Consider the following 14,854-nt stretch of genomic DNA (forward strand, 5'->3'; position numbering starts at 1 on the left):
GGGCTTTGGGTATCATTTATGAATTTAGGCCATATTGGGCTTTTGGTGTCATTGGGATAGGCCTTGGTTATTGGGCCAAGTGAGGAAAAGGTAAAATGGTCTTTTACCCTAGGTGTTAGACAAATGAACTAGATTCATAGTTATGGTTTATAACACAATTTTTAATTGGGGTTCTATTTGATTGATTAGCGCATAGATTTTCCGGTTCAGCAGTCTGATCATTTGTTTGACTGAAAACAAACTGAGGTAAGTTTGATCACTATACTGTAGGACACTAGGATATGTTATGTGCTTGTAGTCTTTGGTTTTGGTTGTTCCCTCCGTTGGAGATGGAGTTTCGGGTGGCATGAAGAACAGTTGGTGATGATGCACGATCGAGATGTGAAGCTTTCGGAACAACTCGTTGTTGCATGAGAGTTTGTTCTTCGAGGGTAATGATGTCACAAGTGTCTGAAAAAGATAGAAACAGGGAACAGTGTGGCACAAAACTAGCCACATTTTGGTACTTGGAGGAGAGACCATGTATAGCATACATTAAGAGGTTTTTACCCAAAACTTTGGAACAAGATTTTCAAGTTGGTCCGAGATCGCTTTGATCTAGGTGAAATATGCAACAACCGAGAGATCGCCCATGGTGATATTACGAAGTTCATTTTCAAGATGCATGACCCGTGAGTGTTTGTCAGAGCGAAAGAGATTTTCGGTCGAAACCCAAAGATCTTTTGTTGATTGACCATCTTTCAACACCATATTGAGAACATTTTGAGACATCGATCCATAGAGCCAAAGTTGAACAATCAAGTCGACTTTTGCCCATTCAGCTTCTGTAGATTTTGGAGTCGATTCATCGATATGATCAATCACTTTGAAAGCTTTGCAATGAGTGTTAAATAAATCTCTCCAAGCATCATAGTTGAAGCGGTCAAGATCAATAATCAACGGTATGTAGGTTTTGATGTTGGTTACACCAAACACCTTGTTTGGAGGAGGAGGAATGATATTATTTGTTCCATACATGAAGATTGCCAATGACGAATTGATGCAGGGGAAGAGGACGACGTCAGTAGGTTTAGGGTAGAAAGGATCGACAGCCATAGAAGGCAAGTAGGAAATTCTGGAGAGAGAGAAAAATAAACAAAGGATATTTAGGAGATAGAATAAGGAAACAAGGGAATTCAAATTATGGAGCTTTGATACCATGAAATTGAGTATCATTCTCCTTGATTATCCATTATGAAAATATACAGCTACATATACAAATACACCAAAGGCCAAATGGGTTGAAACTAGCAAACATACAACACTAAAATACATGGGCTAAGCTATCCGCTAACAGATGAGGTTCTTGTGCTATGTCAACAAAAAAAAACTTAGTTAACACTGATGTGGAGAGTGTTATTACGAAACCGGTGGGTGACCTACTAAATGACACATTTAACAAAAACACCATAAATATTAAACATAAACATATCTAAAATCTTAGAGACAAAACCGTCATATTTTGACAATCTTCAGAACTTTTATTGCAATATATATAATGTCTACAAAGTTTTTTAGGTTATGGAAAGGAAATTTTTAATTTTTAATTTGTTTTTTAATTATTTATGGGCTTTGAAGGCTTAAGCTCTTATATAGCCTCGATGGCTAGTTATTGAATAGAGTGGGTCAGTGGGTGACTGGGTGTAGCTGTCCTGTTCAGCCTTGGCCTCTCCTCGTTCATATCGCCATCGGTTTTCACACTAGACACTACCTTCCCCCTCCCCTTTCCTCTGTTTTCACCGCCCTCAAATCCCTACAAATCTCCTCCGCCATTCCCAAATCCCAATTTCCATCCAAAATGGCGTCTTTCTCTGTTCCTTGCCCCAAGACTTCAGCTTTACTTGCACCTCACTCCAACCCTAAGCAAATCCCCAACCACCGCAACACCTCCATTGTTCTCTTCCAATCCGATTTCAAAATCAAACCCAACCGCGCTTTGGTTTCACGATCACCGTCTCTAGGATTTCAGGTATCTTCAGATTTCATGCTCAATCTTTTATTCACTTCACTTAACAAGTTGTTGAGACGTTTGTGTAGTTAGTTTGTTTTTGGCATGAATTCGGTAATTTTGATGCCGTGTTAGTTAGATTCCCTCATTCTCCATCTCTGTACTCTGTAGTTGCTTTTTAATTCAAATTCTGTTTGATCCACATCCACTAGTGTAATTCAGTTTTCCTAGTTGCTTGAATAGATTTTAAAACCCTTGGTTTATCAAAACGTGACTGACTGGCTATGACTTGACAAGTGGTACTGTTCAAAGATTTAAGTGCACAGCTTCTACCATCTATAATTCAATAACGATTGAGCCACAATATGATTATGAATTATCAAGCATGTATCTGTTAACTTGTTAAAACATCATCATCATGTAGGCAACTAAGAGGAACCAGAATGGTGTTATGAAAGTGTCTGCTCAGCTTAATGAGGTAACCTACGAATAAATAATATATCAAATATCATTGACATTTCCTGGTTTCCAACCAAAATCAGATGCTAATCTTTCCTCTTCAGATTTCTGTTGGGGAATCATCAAATTCTGCACCACCACCATCAGATGAAAAGTCGAGCAAAATATCTTCTTCTGAAACTGCAGTTCCTGATGTTGCATCCATCACCGCATTCATGAACCAAGTTGCGGGACTTGTTGAGTATGCTAATATCTTTCTTTCTTATACATATATTTTCTTAAATTAATTTGGGATTTGGGGTGTAAAGTGTAATTATTATCTTTTTTTATTTTCAGGCTAGTGGATTCGAGAGATATAATGGAGTTGCAGCTAAAACAAGATGATCGTGAGGTGATTATAAGAAAAAAAGAAGCTTTAGCCCCACCTCCTGCACCTCCTATGATGATGATGCAATCATCACAACAACCACAGCCTATGTATCATTCACAACCACCACCACCGCCACAAGCCGCCACTCCGGCTCCTTCCGCATCACCGCCAGCATTACCTCCCCCTGCAAAGCCAAAATCCTCACGTCCTCCTCTCAAATCCCCCATGGCTGGAACATTCTATCGCGCCCCTGCACCAGGAGCTCCTGCTTTTGTTAAGGTATATTAACCAACAAAAGACGTTAATGCCCTCCTCATCCTCATTCATTGAAAATAGTCTTATTCTTTCTTGATTTGGAAGTGGAAGTGGAAGTGATGTGAAGATATTTGATGTATTTTTTTTTATTACTAGGTGGGAGACAAGGTTCAGAAAGGTCAAGTAATATGCATTATTGAAGCAATGAAGTTGATGAATGAGATCGAGGTAATTCAGTCTCTTTCATAATTTTGATAATTTCTGACAACCTAAATCTTAATTATGACCTGTCAAAAAGCTATTGGCTACAACAAGATAAAAATAGGTTATATTAAGTGTATTTGATGTGTCTGTGTGAATTATTCTGTTAGGCTGATCAATCGGGAACAGTAGTTGATATTATTGCTGAGGATGGGAAACCAGTTAGCCTGGATACGGTATCTCTCTCTATCTATCTCACACACACGCACACACACTGACACACACATGCACACATCAATTTACGTTCTGAATTGATTATGGTTTGTTGTGTTGTGTTGCAGCCTTTACTTGTTATTGAACCTTGAGGTGGAAGTGGAACATTATATGATTATGAAGCTGTGTGATGTGGCAAAATGGAAATTAGAGTTTGTGTTTGTTTTTTGAGGAGAGGACGTTGGTAGTTGTTGTTACAAATTGGTTTGGTTTTGTAAGCCCAAATATTAAAATAACACATCACTTACTTGTAAGAAAAAGATGCTTGCTTTTAAGTAATTGTGTTGTGTCTATCACTTCAGTTCTTGTAGCTTTAGCAAATGAATCATGAATCGGTTTTGGTTTGTAATTTGGGAGAAATGGGATTGTTTTCTGCTTTGTGATTAGAACTTTTGATTTGGTTGGTTAGTTAACAAAGCTATCTGACTATAGAGAAGACAAAATTGCAAAAATGGTCCCTATGGTATGTATTTTTTTAGGGTTTTAGTTCAAACCCCGACTTTTTTGGGTTGGTGGTCCTTTTGAGCTTCTTTGCTTCCAGTTTTGGTCCCTATCCAAACTAAAAAGACTATTATATCCTTAATGAATTTTTATTTTTCATTTTTCTTTCACTTTTTAATATTATTATTATTATTAAATATAAAAGTGGGCATCTCTCTCTCTCTCTCTCTCTCTCTCTCTCTCTCTCTTGTGACCCCACCTCTTTCCCCCATTTTCCCCAACTCTTACCCAGTTCTTGAGTTCTTGTTCATGATATTTCCCCTCCCTTACCCAATGAACCTCGATAATCTTTCCAGTGTCGAGAAATTGATCATCTCCTCCATTGGACCAAACTACCGCAATGAAACTCACCTAAAATATCAAGATTTAGGGTTTGGTTATCGACAGGGAGGAAGAAAAAAGGGACGACAACGGTGTTGTTAGGTTTACTAGCAGGTGATGGAGATGTCATGTCGTTGATGAATGTCGGCAGTGATCTAATTTTCGTTTTTGGAAATCAATTCACATGTTTGCACTTTAACACACACCGACACACACATGAACATTCAATGTTCTAGGTTTGCTCTTCAAGAACAACATATGAAATTGATTTAGAAGTTGAAGACATATCAAGGGAAAAAAACGATTTCGAATTTGTCAAGATTTAACCACATCGATCTCTCAAGATCCAATCTCGGTAAGCCCTAATGCAATATGAAATCAATTTCGAATCAGAAATTGATTTTACGTGTGAAATCGAACCATGGATATCATTTATTTATCTTAGTTGGATTGATTAATAAGTGTGTGTATGTGTTTTCGATCGCAGCTCTCAATGATCCTCTATTTCTTATTTGATTTTGAACGAGAAGATGGGACAGAGATGGAGATTCGATGTCTCTTTCTTCTTTCTTTGTGAAATTGATAAGCAGGTCTCAAGTTGTGGTGGTTACACAGTCACGAGGAGGGGTGCCGACAGAAGGCTATCATCGAAGCCTTCATTCCCTTTCTGTTGTGATCGGCAGAAAAACGTAAAAAGGGATGGAGGTCTTCGATCCTCTGTTGATCCGAGAAGAAGGAAGCATTAACGGAGGCGGCAGTTGGTGGCGATGGCAGCCCCTTGGCTTGCCGGTGTTGTTGTTCTTGATGCTCACCGGAAATGCATCCACCTCCGATGGTGTTTTTACCATAAAAATGAAGAAGAAAATGAAGAAATAAGAGAGAGAGAGAGAGAGAGAGAGAGAGAGAGAGAGAGGTGGGCCCCATAATTTTTATTAATAAAACTTTAAATTAAATAGCAAAAATCATAAAAAAAAATATATGAGAAGGGCATTTTAGTCTTTTCAGTTTTCTGGGGACCAAAAAAGCAACGAAACTAGCTGAAAATGACTACCAATCCAAAAAAATCATGGTTTGGACTAAAACCCAAAAAAAAAAATACATACCACATGAACCATTTTTGCTATTTTGTCTATAGATAAAGCAAATAGGACAGGATCAAAAAATGGTAATACCGAATAGTCTTTATATTTGGGCCTCATTAACAATTTGGTTTTTATCTTTTTTTAGTGAAGTAAATCCTAATTATTGGTTAAATTCTGATGTGTCATCAGACGATTTGGTGTCGACTCCTTCATTTATGAAGTCGGCCTACACCCAAATAGCTATTGTCATTGTCTTATCAACTTCGACTCCATTATCTTCAAAATCAGACAAAATGTTCAAGAATGCATCATTGCACATATCCATTCCTTTTGGTTTGAAATCTTCTTCCAATGTAACATCGATAAGTTCAGTCTCACCCAAATATAAAGACTTTTCAGCTGATCTTTCTTTTGAAATCCATCAAAGCTGTTGTATCGTTTTCTTTTCCAAAATTTTAGGTAATTAATAATGTGATAACAAAATTTATGATTTGCCTGTTTCAGTTTCAACTAACGTTTTAAAATTGTATGGTATCTACTTGACCTTGCTTTTTAGATACAACAAAAGAAAATCAGATCATCTTAAGTAAATATATTGATAAAATGGCATTGAGGGAGGCATTCATTGAACACCCCTATATAAAACACCATTTATTCTTCTAGACTAGTGTGTGTGTGTGTGTGTGTAAGGAAAAGAAAGAAAGCATAATAAATTTCAGTTTTAATACAAACAAAAACATGGGATAATAGTTCACTACCTAAGTTCAGAACAGTGACTATGGGATTACATCACAGAAAAGAGCATTCCAAAGAAAACTTTTGAATCACTGGGTGTAAACTAAAGTGAGTCAAGATCTCAAGTCGTCTTCACTCCTGGTCGAGCAGGGCTTAAGTAATTTGTCACCATTCCCATAACAGCAAACCTATTAAACAACACCAACAATATCAAACTTTATATATGCCATGCTGCAACAGAGCAGATTGCAACTCAGTGATGAAGATAGCATATAATGGACTTACATAAATCCTGTGGAGATCTGCTTTAAATCAGTCTCTATATTCTTCATGTTAGCAAGAGACTGAGCACAGAATATGAGAGCAAGCCATGAACCAAGCTTGTACTGCAAACATACATATACATACATGCAAATTAACATCATCCATCAGCCTATGAATCAACTTCTATAAAACCCACAAGTAAATGAGTAATAGTCTTAGATAATAATTCATCAGGTTGCACAAACTCTGTCACCATAAACAAAATCCTATACTTTCTTATTGTGCCCTAATATTTTGCTTTGGTGCGCCATTCGTAATAACCTAATATGTATAGAATTAACCATATACTATCAGGTTACAGCAGCCCGATTCTCTAACAACCAATCAAACGATCGTATAAATGTTTCAGATGGTAAATTAGATTCTTAAATTTACCGAATTACTTTTCCAGATCTCAACTCACCTGTATTTGGAACTCATACAATACGTACAACAACAATTCAACACGTATACATACAAGCTTGCAACATGTTTTCATCTAAAGTGCATTAAAAAACTAACCCGGAACATAACGCCAGCGACGCCGAAGATGATGGCGATGAAACCAGAGTAATCAATGGGCAAATTATCAGGATGAACCGCTTGAGGCTTGTAAGGCTTCGCCGATGACGGCTGCCGAGGATCATTGCCGGACGACATCGTTGTAGAATAGATCTGTTTTCTTCTCACGATCTCTGATTGTCTTCGGTTCGGTCTTCCCTGAATTTTGTCGCCTCACACTTCACAATACAATATAAAGGGTGTTTAGTATTTATTTTTGGACAATTTTTGGGCTTTTAGCAAAAGGATTTATGGTGTCTAGAAAAATGGATTCTTTTAGATGTTGTTTGGGATTTTATTTCGAAGAAAAAAAATATTATTTTTAAATAGATTTATTGTGTTGAAAAATAAGTTTTTACAAATTTTTGGATTAGTTTTTATAGTTGTATAAAGCAATAAATAATAAGTTAAAAAAGGTTTGGTTTAGGGGTGTTTGGCAAAACAGTTTATTAAATTATTAGCAGTTTCTCACCACCAAAAACTAAAATGTATTTGGATAAAAATAGCTTATAGGGGTGGCAAACCGCTAATAAGTCATTTTTATCATAAATTAATTTCTTCTAACAATAAATTAATAAGTAATACGTTTTTTTTGCCAAATATCCTCTTAATTTTGTCTTTTATTTATTTTGTAAACATAAAAAATCATAACTTGTTTCAAAAAGTAAGAAACTATAACTTCTTAAAATTTCATTTCTAAAGACTAAAACAAAAAGTTGTTTTAAAATGTTTTTTTTTATACACAAACTTTTTTTTTAACTTATTCACTTTTTAAGAAGTCAATAAGTTAAAAAAGCGTTCTTAAAATGATTTTGGATTAGTTTTTAAGTGTTATCAAATTGTTTTTTTTAAATGTTTGTGTTAGTTTATATATGTTTTAAGAGATATTTGTATTTTACGATCTAAAATTTTTAAGGAGTTTTGAAAAATTATAAATTCTAGCTTATTGAAATCTTATTTTTAAAGGATTAAAGAAAAAATAGTTTAAAATTATTTTTCATATTATCAAACACCTTTTGACTTATTGACTTTTCAAAAAATCAATAAGTTGTTTTAAATGAAATTTCAAACGTCCTCTAAATCATCTTGGTAGGTCGACTGTAACAACGTAAATAGACCCTATAGTTTAGTATTATTACAGAAAGATCTTTTTTATTTTCAAAAAATAACATAACATGTTCAAGAAAAAAATTCATTTATAATCTGGTTTGTAAGTGGTTTTACGCAAGGTTGTCAAGATCGCTGTCATATGTAGGTTTGGTTTTGGGTTTTGCAAAATCATAATCGTAAGATTTGATCAAGATTTTAAGATCCTACCAAAAATGATGTAACTATAAATTTACAACATGAAAAATGAATTCCATCTTCCTATCACTAAAAAGTTAGAGATACATAAAGACAAAGAAGAGTGAGAAGATGACAACATGATCTAGCTATTTTATGCTCAATAACTTCAATCTTGATGATTTCTTCCTTGTACTTCCTTCGATTTTTGAGTTGTTTCCTGATTCTTTTCTTGAGTTTCTTCTCCATTATTCATTCGATTTTCATAGCGTGGCAAGTTTCTTGAGTGGATAAAATGAGAACAAATATGTGGCTTTTACCGTACCCATTAGAACTTTACAATTACAAAAAATGAAAAAGAAATAAAGGATGAATGTAGGGGTGACAATCGTATTGGGTTTGGGTTGGCGGGTCAGAATGCATCAACCCGTACATGACACATATAATTATTCAGGTCACGGGTTGGTGGGTTGGAAACATCAACTCGGTCAACCCGTGAACCCATATATTTGTTACATGGGACATGATTGACCTGGATGGAGGATGTAGAAGTGAGGATTGGTTTGATTTATGTTACAAAATGCTTTCACATTGGTTCATAACATTTTGAGTTGCATATATTTGTTACATGGGACATGATTGACCTGGATGGAGGATGTTGGAATGGACCGAACACTTTTTATTGATGTGTCTATGATGTGAGGATGACAAGGGAAGTCACAAACGAAATATTCGTAGTGAGTCATCGTTTCATCATTTTTGTAGAACAAAACAATTAAGTGTTTTCCAATCGACATCATTTTCAATCTCACTCCAATACATACCAAACTTAATATAACTTGCTATATATTGCTATGTCTTATATAACAAACAAGACCATAAGGGAAAAGTTGTGGATGTATATCCACTCTATTTTCACAAATTTCATCATTGTATTATGTTGGAAATGTTTTGTGGTATCCTAGACAAATTTTCAAAGATGGTTTAATTGAGCCTGAAGACTTCGAAAACAACCAAGTTTGGGTATATTGATAGGCGCTTCCTTTTATGATTTAAACCATTTTGAAATCTATTACATGCTCATCGTGCGAGAGAAACATTTTTAATCGATGTCTTATTAGCAATTCTTTCATTACGTTTCATGATTTTTTAAAATGTGACAAAATATATGGTATACTTTAAATGTACTACAACCAAGCCCTTGAGAAAGCTTATTGGAAAATATTGTATTATACTTTTTCTCATCTCATAATGGGACAAAACAAACAATTTTGTATACTTATAATGAACTAAATCATTTCATTCCTTCGAGATTTCATGATATCAAAAAATAACTTAAAATTGTATGTTTATATGTGGTTGATCACATCTTCAAATCAAACATAGTACAAGACCTTCATATTTTGTCATGTCTTGTGTAACAAAATGAAAACAACAAAATTTGATATTTGTATGTTGTTTCAAATATTTGAAAGTTTATAATATCATCTGATAACAACAAAATAAGAAAACTAATAATGATTAATCAACAATGATTAACAACAATTAAGCAGTTCCATCCATGAGTACCAATAATGATTAATCAAACACAATAATTGTTTATAATATCATTTGATAACAACAATTAAGCAGTTTTATCCATAATCCATGAGTATCAATTATGATTAAGCAAACATAGTAATTTTTAGTTCAAAATTTAACTAAAAATTTTACGCCCAAACCCTATTACGTTGGGTGTACTTAACATGTACATTGGGCATACTAGGGCATCCCTAGTCGTGCATGCTCAATTTACGCCCAAACCCTATTTTCGTGGTTTGAGCCCTATTTAAGCTCCTTAACTTCCCCAAACCCACTCCATTCTCAGCCTCTACCTCTCCAACACCCTCTCTTGAAACCTTAACCCTATATTGAGCATTGTGAGAAAAAAGGTGTTTTTAAGTGTTTTGGAGTGTTCTTAGTGCACCTTGGAGAAGAAGGAACTCATGGAAGAAATGTTGGTTGCATTGGAGCTTGTAGATCCATACTTTGTTCACTGATCTTTCTTCTAGAGGTATAAAGTTTGAATCTTGAAGATTATATTATTAGATCTATCTAGTTTTTGAGTGTTATGAGCTTTTAGTCACTTTAAATGCATAAAAGTTTAGATCTTGAAAGTTTGTGACCTTGTTATGGATAAAGTTTGAAACTTTATCCATCTAAACATCATTTTGATTCAGATCTGAAGATTAGAGACTTGGACTTAATGAATTAAGTTGAAACTTTATCGGGACCATTCTAATGGATAAAGTTGGAAACTTTATGCATTATTAGGGGTGAGCATGGTGCGGTTTGGTGCGTTTTAAGGCCAAACTGAACTGCAAGCCGCAAGGTGTGGCTTTTGTATTCTAGAAACCGTTGGGTGCGGTTTTTCAATGGTTTGTTTTTGCGGTTTTTTAGTGCGGTTTTCGGTTTTGTACCGGTTTGGTGTCGGTTTTAAATCGTGTCAAACATATGGTGCAGTTTTTTATGTCCACTGATACGATTTTTTTTAACTGTGGTGTTCATGTGAAGATTTATGATTGTATAACATGTTGTCGTTTCGTTTCCTCACATTTAGATGTTGTAATTTTGAGTTTTTTTATGTTGTTTACTTGATCATTTCTTTTGTAAGCCATATTCTCAAGCTCATTTTTTTTATTCAATTTGTGCTTAGAAGTTACAAGCTTGCAAGTTGTAGCCCACATAGTGTTTACACTTTACACATAATCATTAACTCACAAACACAAAGTGACGAACTCACATATTAACCCTAATATCTAATTACTAATTACCGTCAAGTTCAATATATAATATATGTGTAAATTAGAATTTATTAGTTTTTTAAAAAATATGTATAATTGTATAATATAAATTAGTGATTTATGTTATTGTTAACAAGCTTGCGGTGCGGTTTGGTTTTGGTGGTCCGGTTTCTAGATAAAAACTGCTCCGCACCAATAAATTCGGTTTTTCAAGAAAAAAAATATGCACCATCGGTTTTTGCATCGGTTTCGATTTTTCGGTTGCGGTTTATTGCGTTTTTTCTTTTATCGGATTGGTTTTTGCTCACTCCTGTCCATTATGGAGCTATTATGAACCATAAAAATATGATCTTGAGTGTTGTATGTAACCCATGCATGTGTTAGATGGTCTTAATGGGTTAAGAACATAGGGTTTTGGACATTAAGCACTTAATGGCCAGCATAAAGTTGGAAACTTTTTGGTCAAGGACATCATTTCGGGCATGGATATGGAAAATGGGCTTAAGAGCTTAAGTATTAAGCTCTTAATGAGTTGGGTTGGTAGCCAGCCGAATACGTTGGGCGTACAGCTGAGTACGCTAAGCGTACTCAGCTGGGTTGACTTAATTGACTTTTTGGAATTTTGACTTTTACCTGATTTTGACCAAGTTTGACATAGGGGTATTTTGGATATTTTTGGATTGTGTTTGAGAATTGGTCATTTGGATAGATAGGTGACGGTTAGAGCTGAGATTCAGAGTCAAGACCTCATCAGTTATTAATAAGATCGAGAGGTGATTTTCCTCACTATACTTATGGGTCGAAGGCACCAAGGCTGACCCATTGGATTTGATATCCTACTTTGTGATAGAATGTCGTTATGCTGTAGTGAGGATGTGAGTATGCAGTAGTGATATGTCGATCTGTCTGATAGTTTATTGGCCGGTTATATGTCTATCTGTTATATGTGCACATATTTTGGTTGGCGGTTGAGGCTTTACTGTTATGTGTGTGAGCCAACAGACCGTGGGCATTCCAAACCGATGGTTGATTAGGCCCGAGAGTATTCCATCCCGAGGATGACTAGACCCGTTGTATATTGGCATTCCAACCTGGAGTATTCCATCCCGATGATGATTGGACTTGTAGGTTGACTGGGCCTAGGGTATTCCAATCTGATGGTTGACTAGACCCGTTGTATATTGGCATTCCAAACTTGGGTATTCCATCCCGAGAGATGACTGGACCCGAAGGTTGATTGGGCCTGGGGTATTCCAACCCGATGGTTGACTCGACCCATTGTATATTGGCATTCCAACTTGGGGTATTCCATCCCGAGGATAATTGGACCCAAAGGTTGACTGGGCCTATGGTATTCCAACCCAATGGTTGATTAGACCCGACATGTTTGATTGTATTTGTTATCTGTTTGTGTGGTTGTATTATTGGGGAACTCACTAAGCTTCGTGCTTACAGTTTCAGTTTATTGTTTCAAGCACTTTAGATGATTGTGGCAAGACGAATGCATGACCGTACACATCCTTGGTTTTACGACTGATTGGATCTTGGGAGACTCTGATTTTAAATAATATTTTGGAAACAATGGTTTTGTAAACACTTCTTTTAGTAAATGAGTTGTTTTGAAAAGTTTAAATTTGTTGTCATTTTTGAATCGTTACAATATATCATGTTATCACGTCATTTATGTTACATTAAAAGCATAACATGTCATTTAGGTGGGACGAGTCAGGATTACATTAAATGGTTTGAGATTGAAAAAAAGATAATAATAAACCAATGAAAAACTTTCAACCATTGCCTTCTCTCTCCTCTCTCATCAACAATAAAATATCGTTTGGGGTCATATTGTTCGGCAAGACACCATCAGGAAGGGTGTATGCCATGGATGTCAAATAGAAAAAACAAACAGTAAACTGAAATTTCGCTTCGAAAAAACAAACAGTATCTTAGACTCCCTAAAGCTTGACAAAAACAAGACACCCTTCCTGACATGTTATGCATTTAATGTAATAAATACCCTTTCATGTATGTCATCCGCAAACTTCATAAAATTTCACTTCGAAAAAACAAACAACATCTTAGGAGTTGTTTGTTTTTTGAGAAATTAAATTACCTCCTACCTTTTATGCCTACAATTATTCCTACCCAATGAAATATTGACAAATCATCATTCAATTTAATTTAATTTGATATATTCCTAATATAGCCTTAATGAGTTAGTTAAAAAAATATGGAATGATGACACTTGTCATAATTTAATTGGGTAGGAACATTTATAGGCATAAAAAGTAGGAAGTAATTTAATTTCTCTTGTTTTTTCTCTGCAGGTCTGCGTGACCTCTTTTGTCTGCGTCGCGCAGATTACGTGCAAACATAGAGGGTTGCATTATGTTTGTTTTTTAGAAGTCCGCAGACATGAAAACGTCTGCACGGGGTCTTCATGGCACAAACTTGGCCTTAAGTCTTCTAAGGCAGGCACACTTTTATTCATAACTTGGAAAAAATTGTGCATCTGTTTTCTCTCAACGCGACGCCTCCGTAATTCCTTCTTCCACCATTCAACGACTCCCTCCTTCATCGTTCATCTTCCGCTTCTCTTTGTCGGCGTCGTCCTGGTCGTCGTCAACAACCGTCTTCGTCGTCTAGAAGTCGTCCGCTATTCCGACATCACCCTCTTCCCGTTGCATTCTTCCGCCGATGCCAGGTAACCCCCTTCTTCCTCGACTACTTTTTATAGGGTTTGTTTTGTTGTGCTGTTATTTTTTGTTGAATATGTGCCGTTCCCGATTTTGTGTCTAATTCAATTGGGATGGAGAATTGATCGAATATGGAACGCGAATTGGTGTAATTGGGATCATGTACTGGTACAATTGGAGGTCAATTAGGTTGCCGATTGATTTAACTAAAATCCCATTTTTTTCTCTATGAAGCGATGACGTTATTTCTTGGCAAGTAGATGATTGGATTTTTCAAATGATTTCATTTTTTATTTAATTAACTATTATCACATATGTAATTGATTGATTTCAGATGATCAATTATATGATTTCACATTGATTTTGTAATTCACAATTCTTGTGTTTATATATATATATATATATATATATATATATATATATATATATATATATATATATATATATATATATATATATATATATATATATATATATAGCCATGATGTATTTTGAACATATACTTCACTCTTCACTTCACAGTAACAACGATACATGATCTCACTGGAGTTGGTTATAGTCTTCTTATCGACACAAATTTGAATGGGTGAAATATGTGTTTGATGATGGTGCTTAACGTTATTATATGGAGTTTTTGATGATTTTTTTATATACATGGAATTTTGATTAGATTACACTGGTCATTTAATTTAAAAAAATTATCTCGTTAAATGATAATTTGGTTAGATTGCAATCGACAATATGTTGTTATTTATGTATATAATTGTCAAAGAAAACATCATATGTAAAATCAGTTTATTTAAAATTCAGTTTATTCAGTAGCCTGTAGACGTTAAAAAATAAACAATGTTCTTATTGCAGATTGCAGACGTCTGGTCCACCTCTTCTGCTGCAGAGACTTACAGATATGGTCTGCAAACTGCAGACATTTTAGCTTCAAAAAATCAAACAGCACCTTAGGGGGTGTTTGGATAGGATAAAAAGAGGTGTTTATTGCTTATTCCCACAATAAGCTAACTTTGAGTGTTTGGATAAAATCTAAC

The 14,854-nt window shown here is 35.1% G+C and overlaps 2 protein-coding genes across 2 annotated transcripts; one reads left to right on the forward strand and one right to left on the reverse strand.

The window, feature by feature from the left end:
- Positions 1–1,651: 1,651 nt before the first annotated feature.
- LOC111910491 (biotin carboxyl carrier protein of acetyl-CoA carboxylase, chloroplastic) lies at positions 1,652–3,841 on the forward strand. Its single transcript, XM_023906327.3, has 7 exons — positions 1,652–2,008; positions 2,412–2,465; positions 2,551–2,687; positions 2,783–3,095; positions 3,228–3,299; positions 3,443–3,508; positions 3,614–3,841. Exons 1-7 carry the CDS (start codon positions 1,838–1,840, stop codon positions 3,635–3,637), a joined length of 837 nt encoding a protein of 278 aa, XP_023762095.1. The 5' UTR covers positions 1,652–1,837; the 3' UTR covers positions 3,638–3,841.
- Positions 3,842–6,155: 2,314 nt separating this feature from the next.
- Positions 6,156–7,244, reverse strand: LOC111910492 (protein Asterix). The gene is made up of 3 exons (XM_023906328.3): positions 7,010–7,244; positions 6,470–6,570; positions 6,156–6,372 (listed from the first exon to the last, which is right to left on the reverse strand). The coding sequence occupies exons 1-3, from the start codon at positions 7,145–7,147 to the stop codon at positions 6,306–6,308; spliced, it is 306 nt and encodes a 101-aa protein (XP_023762096.1). The 5' UTR covers positions 7,148–7,244; the 3' UTR covers positions 6,156–6,305.
- Positions 7,245–14,854: the final 7,610 nt, after the last annotated feature.

Source organism: Lactuca sativa, chromosome 1, assembly GCF_002870075.4.
Source record: "Lactuca sativa cultivar Salinas chromosome 1, Lsat_Salinas_v11, whole genome shotgun sequence".
NCBI classification, from domain to species: domain Eukaryota; kingdom Viridiplantae; phylum Streptophyta; class Magnoliopsida; order Asterales; family Asteraceae; genus Lactuca; species Lactuca sativa.

Coding starts and splice junctions, on each gene's coding strand:
- LOC111910491 (XM_023906327.3), top strand. CDS start 1,838: ATGGCGTCTTTCTCTGTTCCTTGCCCCAAGACTTCAGCTTTACTTGCA. Junction 2,009..2,411: donor CACCGTCTCTAGGATTTCAG/GTATCTTCAGAT, acceptor ATCATCATGTAG/GCAACTAAGAGGAACCAGAA. Junction 2,688..2,782: donor CAAGTTGCGGGACTTGTTGA/GTATGCTAATAT, acceptor TTTTATTTTCAG/GCTAGTGGATTCGAGAGATA.
- LOC111910492 (XM_023906328.3), bottom strand. CDS start 7,147: ATGTCGTCCGGCAATGATCCTCGGCAGCCGTCATCGGCGAAGCCTTAC. Junction 6,571..7,009: donor TCGCTGGCGTTATGTTCCGG/GTTAGTTTTTTA, acceptor GTATGTTTGCAG/TACAAGCTTGGTTCATGGCT. Junction 6,373..6,469: donor CAGATCTCCACAGGATTTAT/GTAAGTCCATTA, acceptor GTTGTTTAATAG/GTTTGCTGTTATGGGAATGG.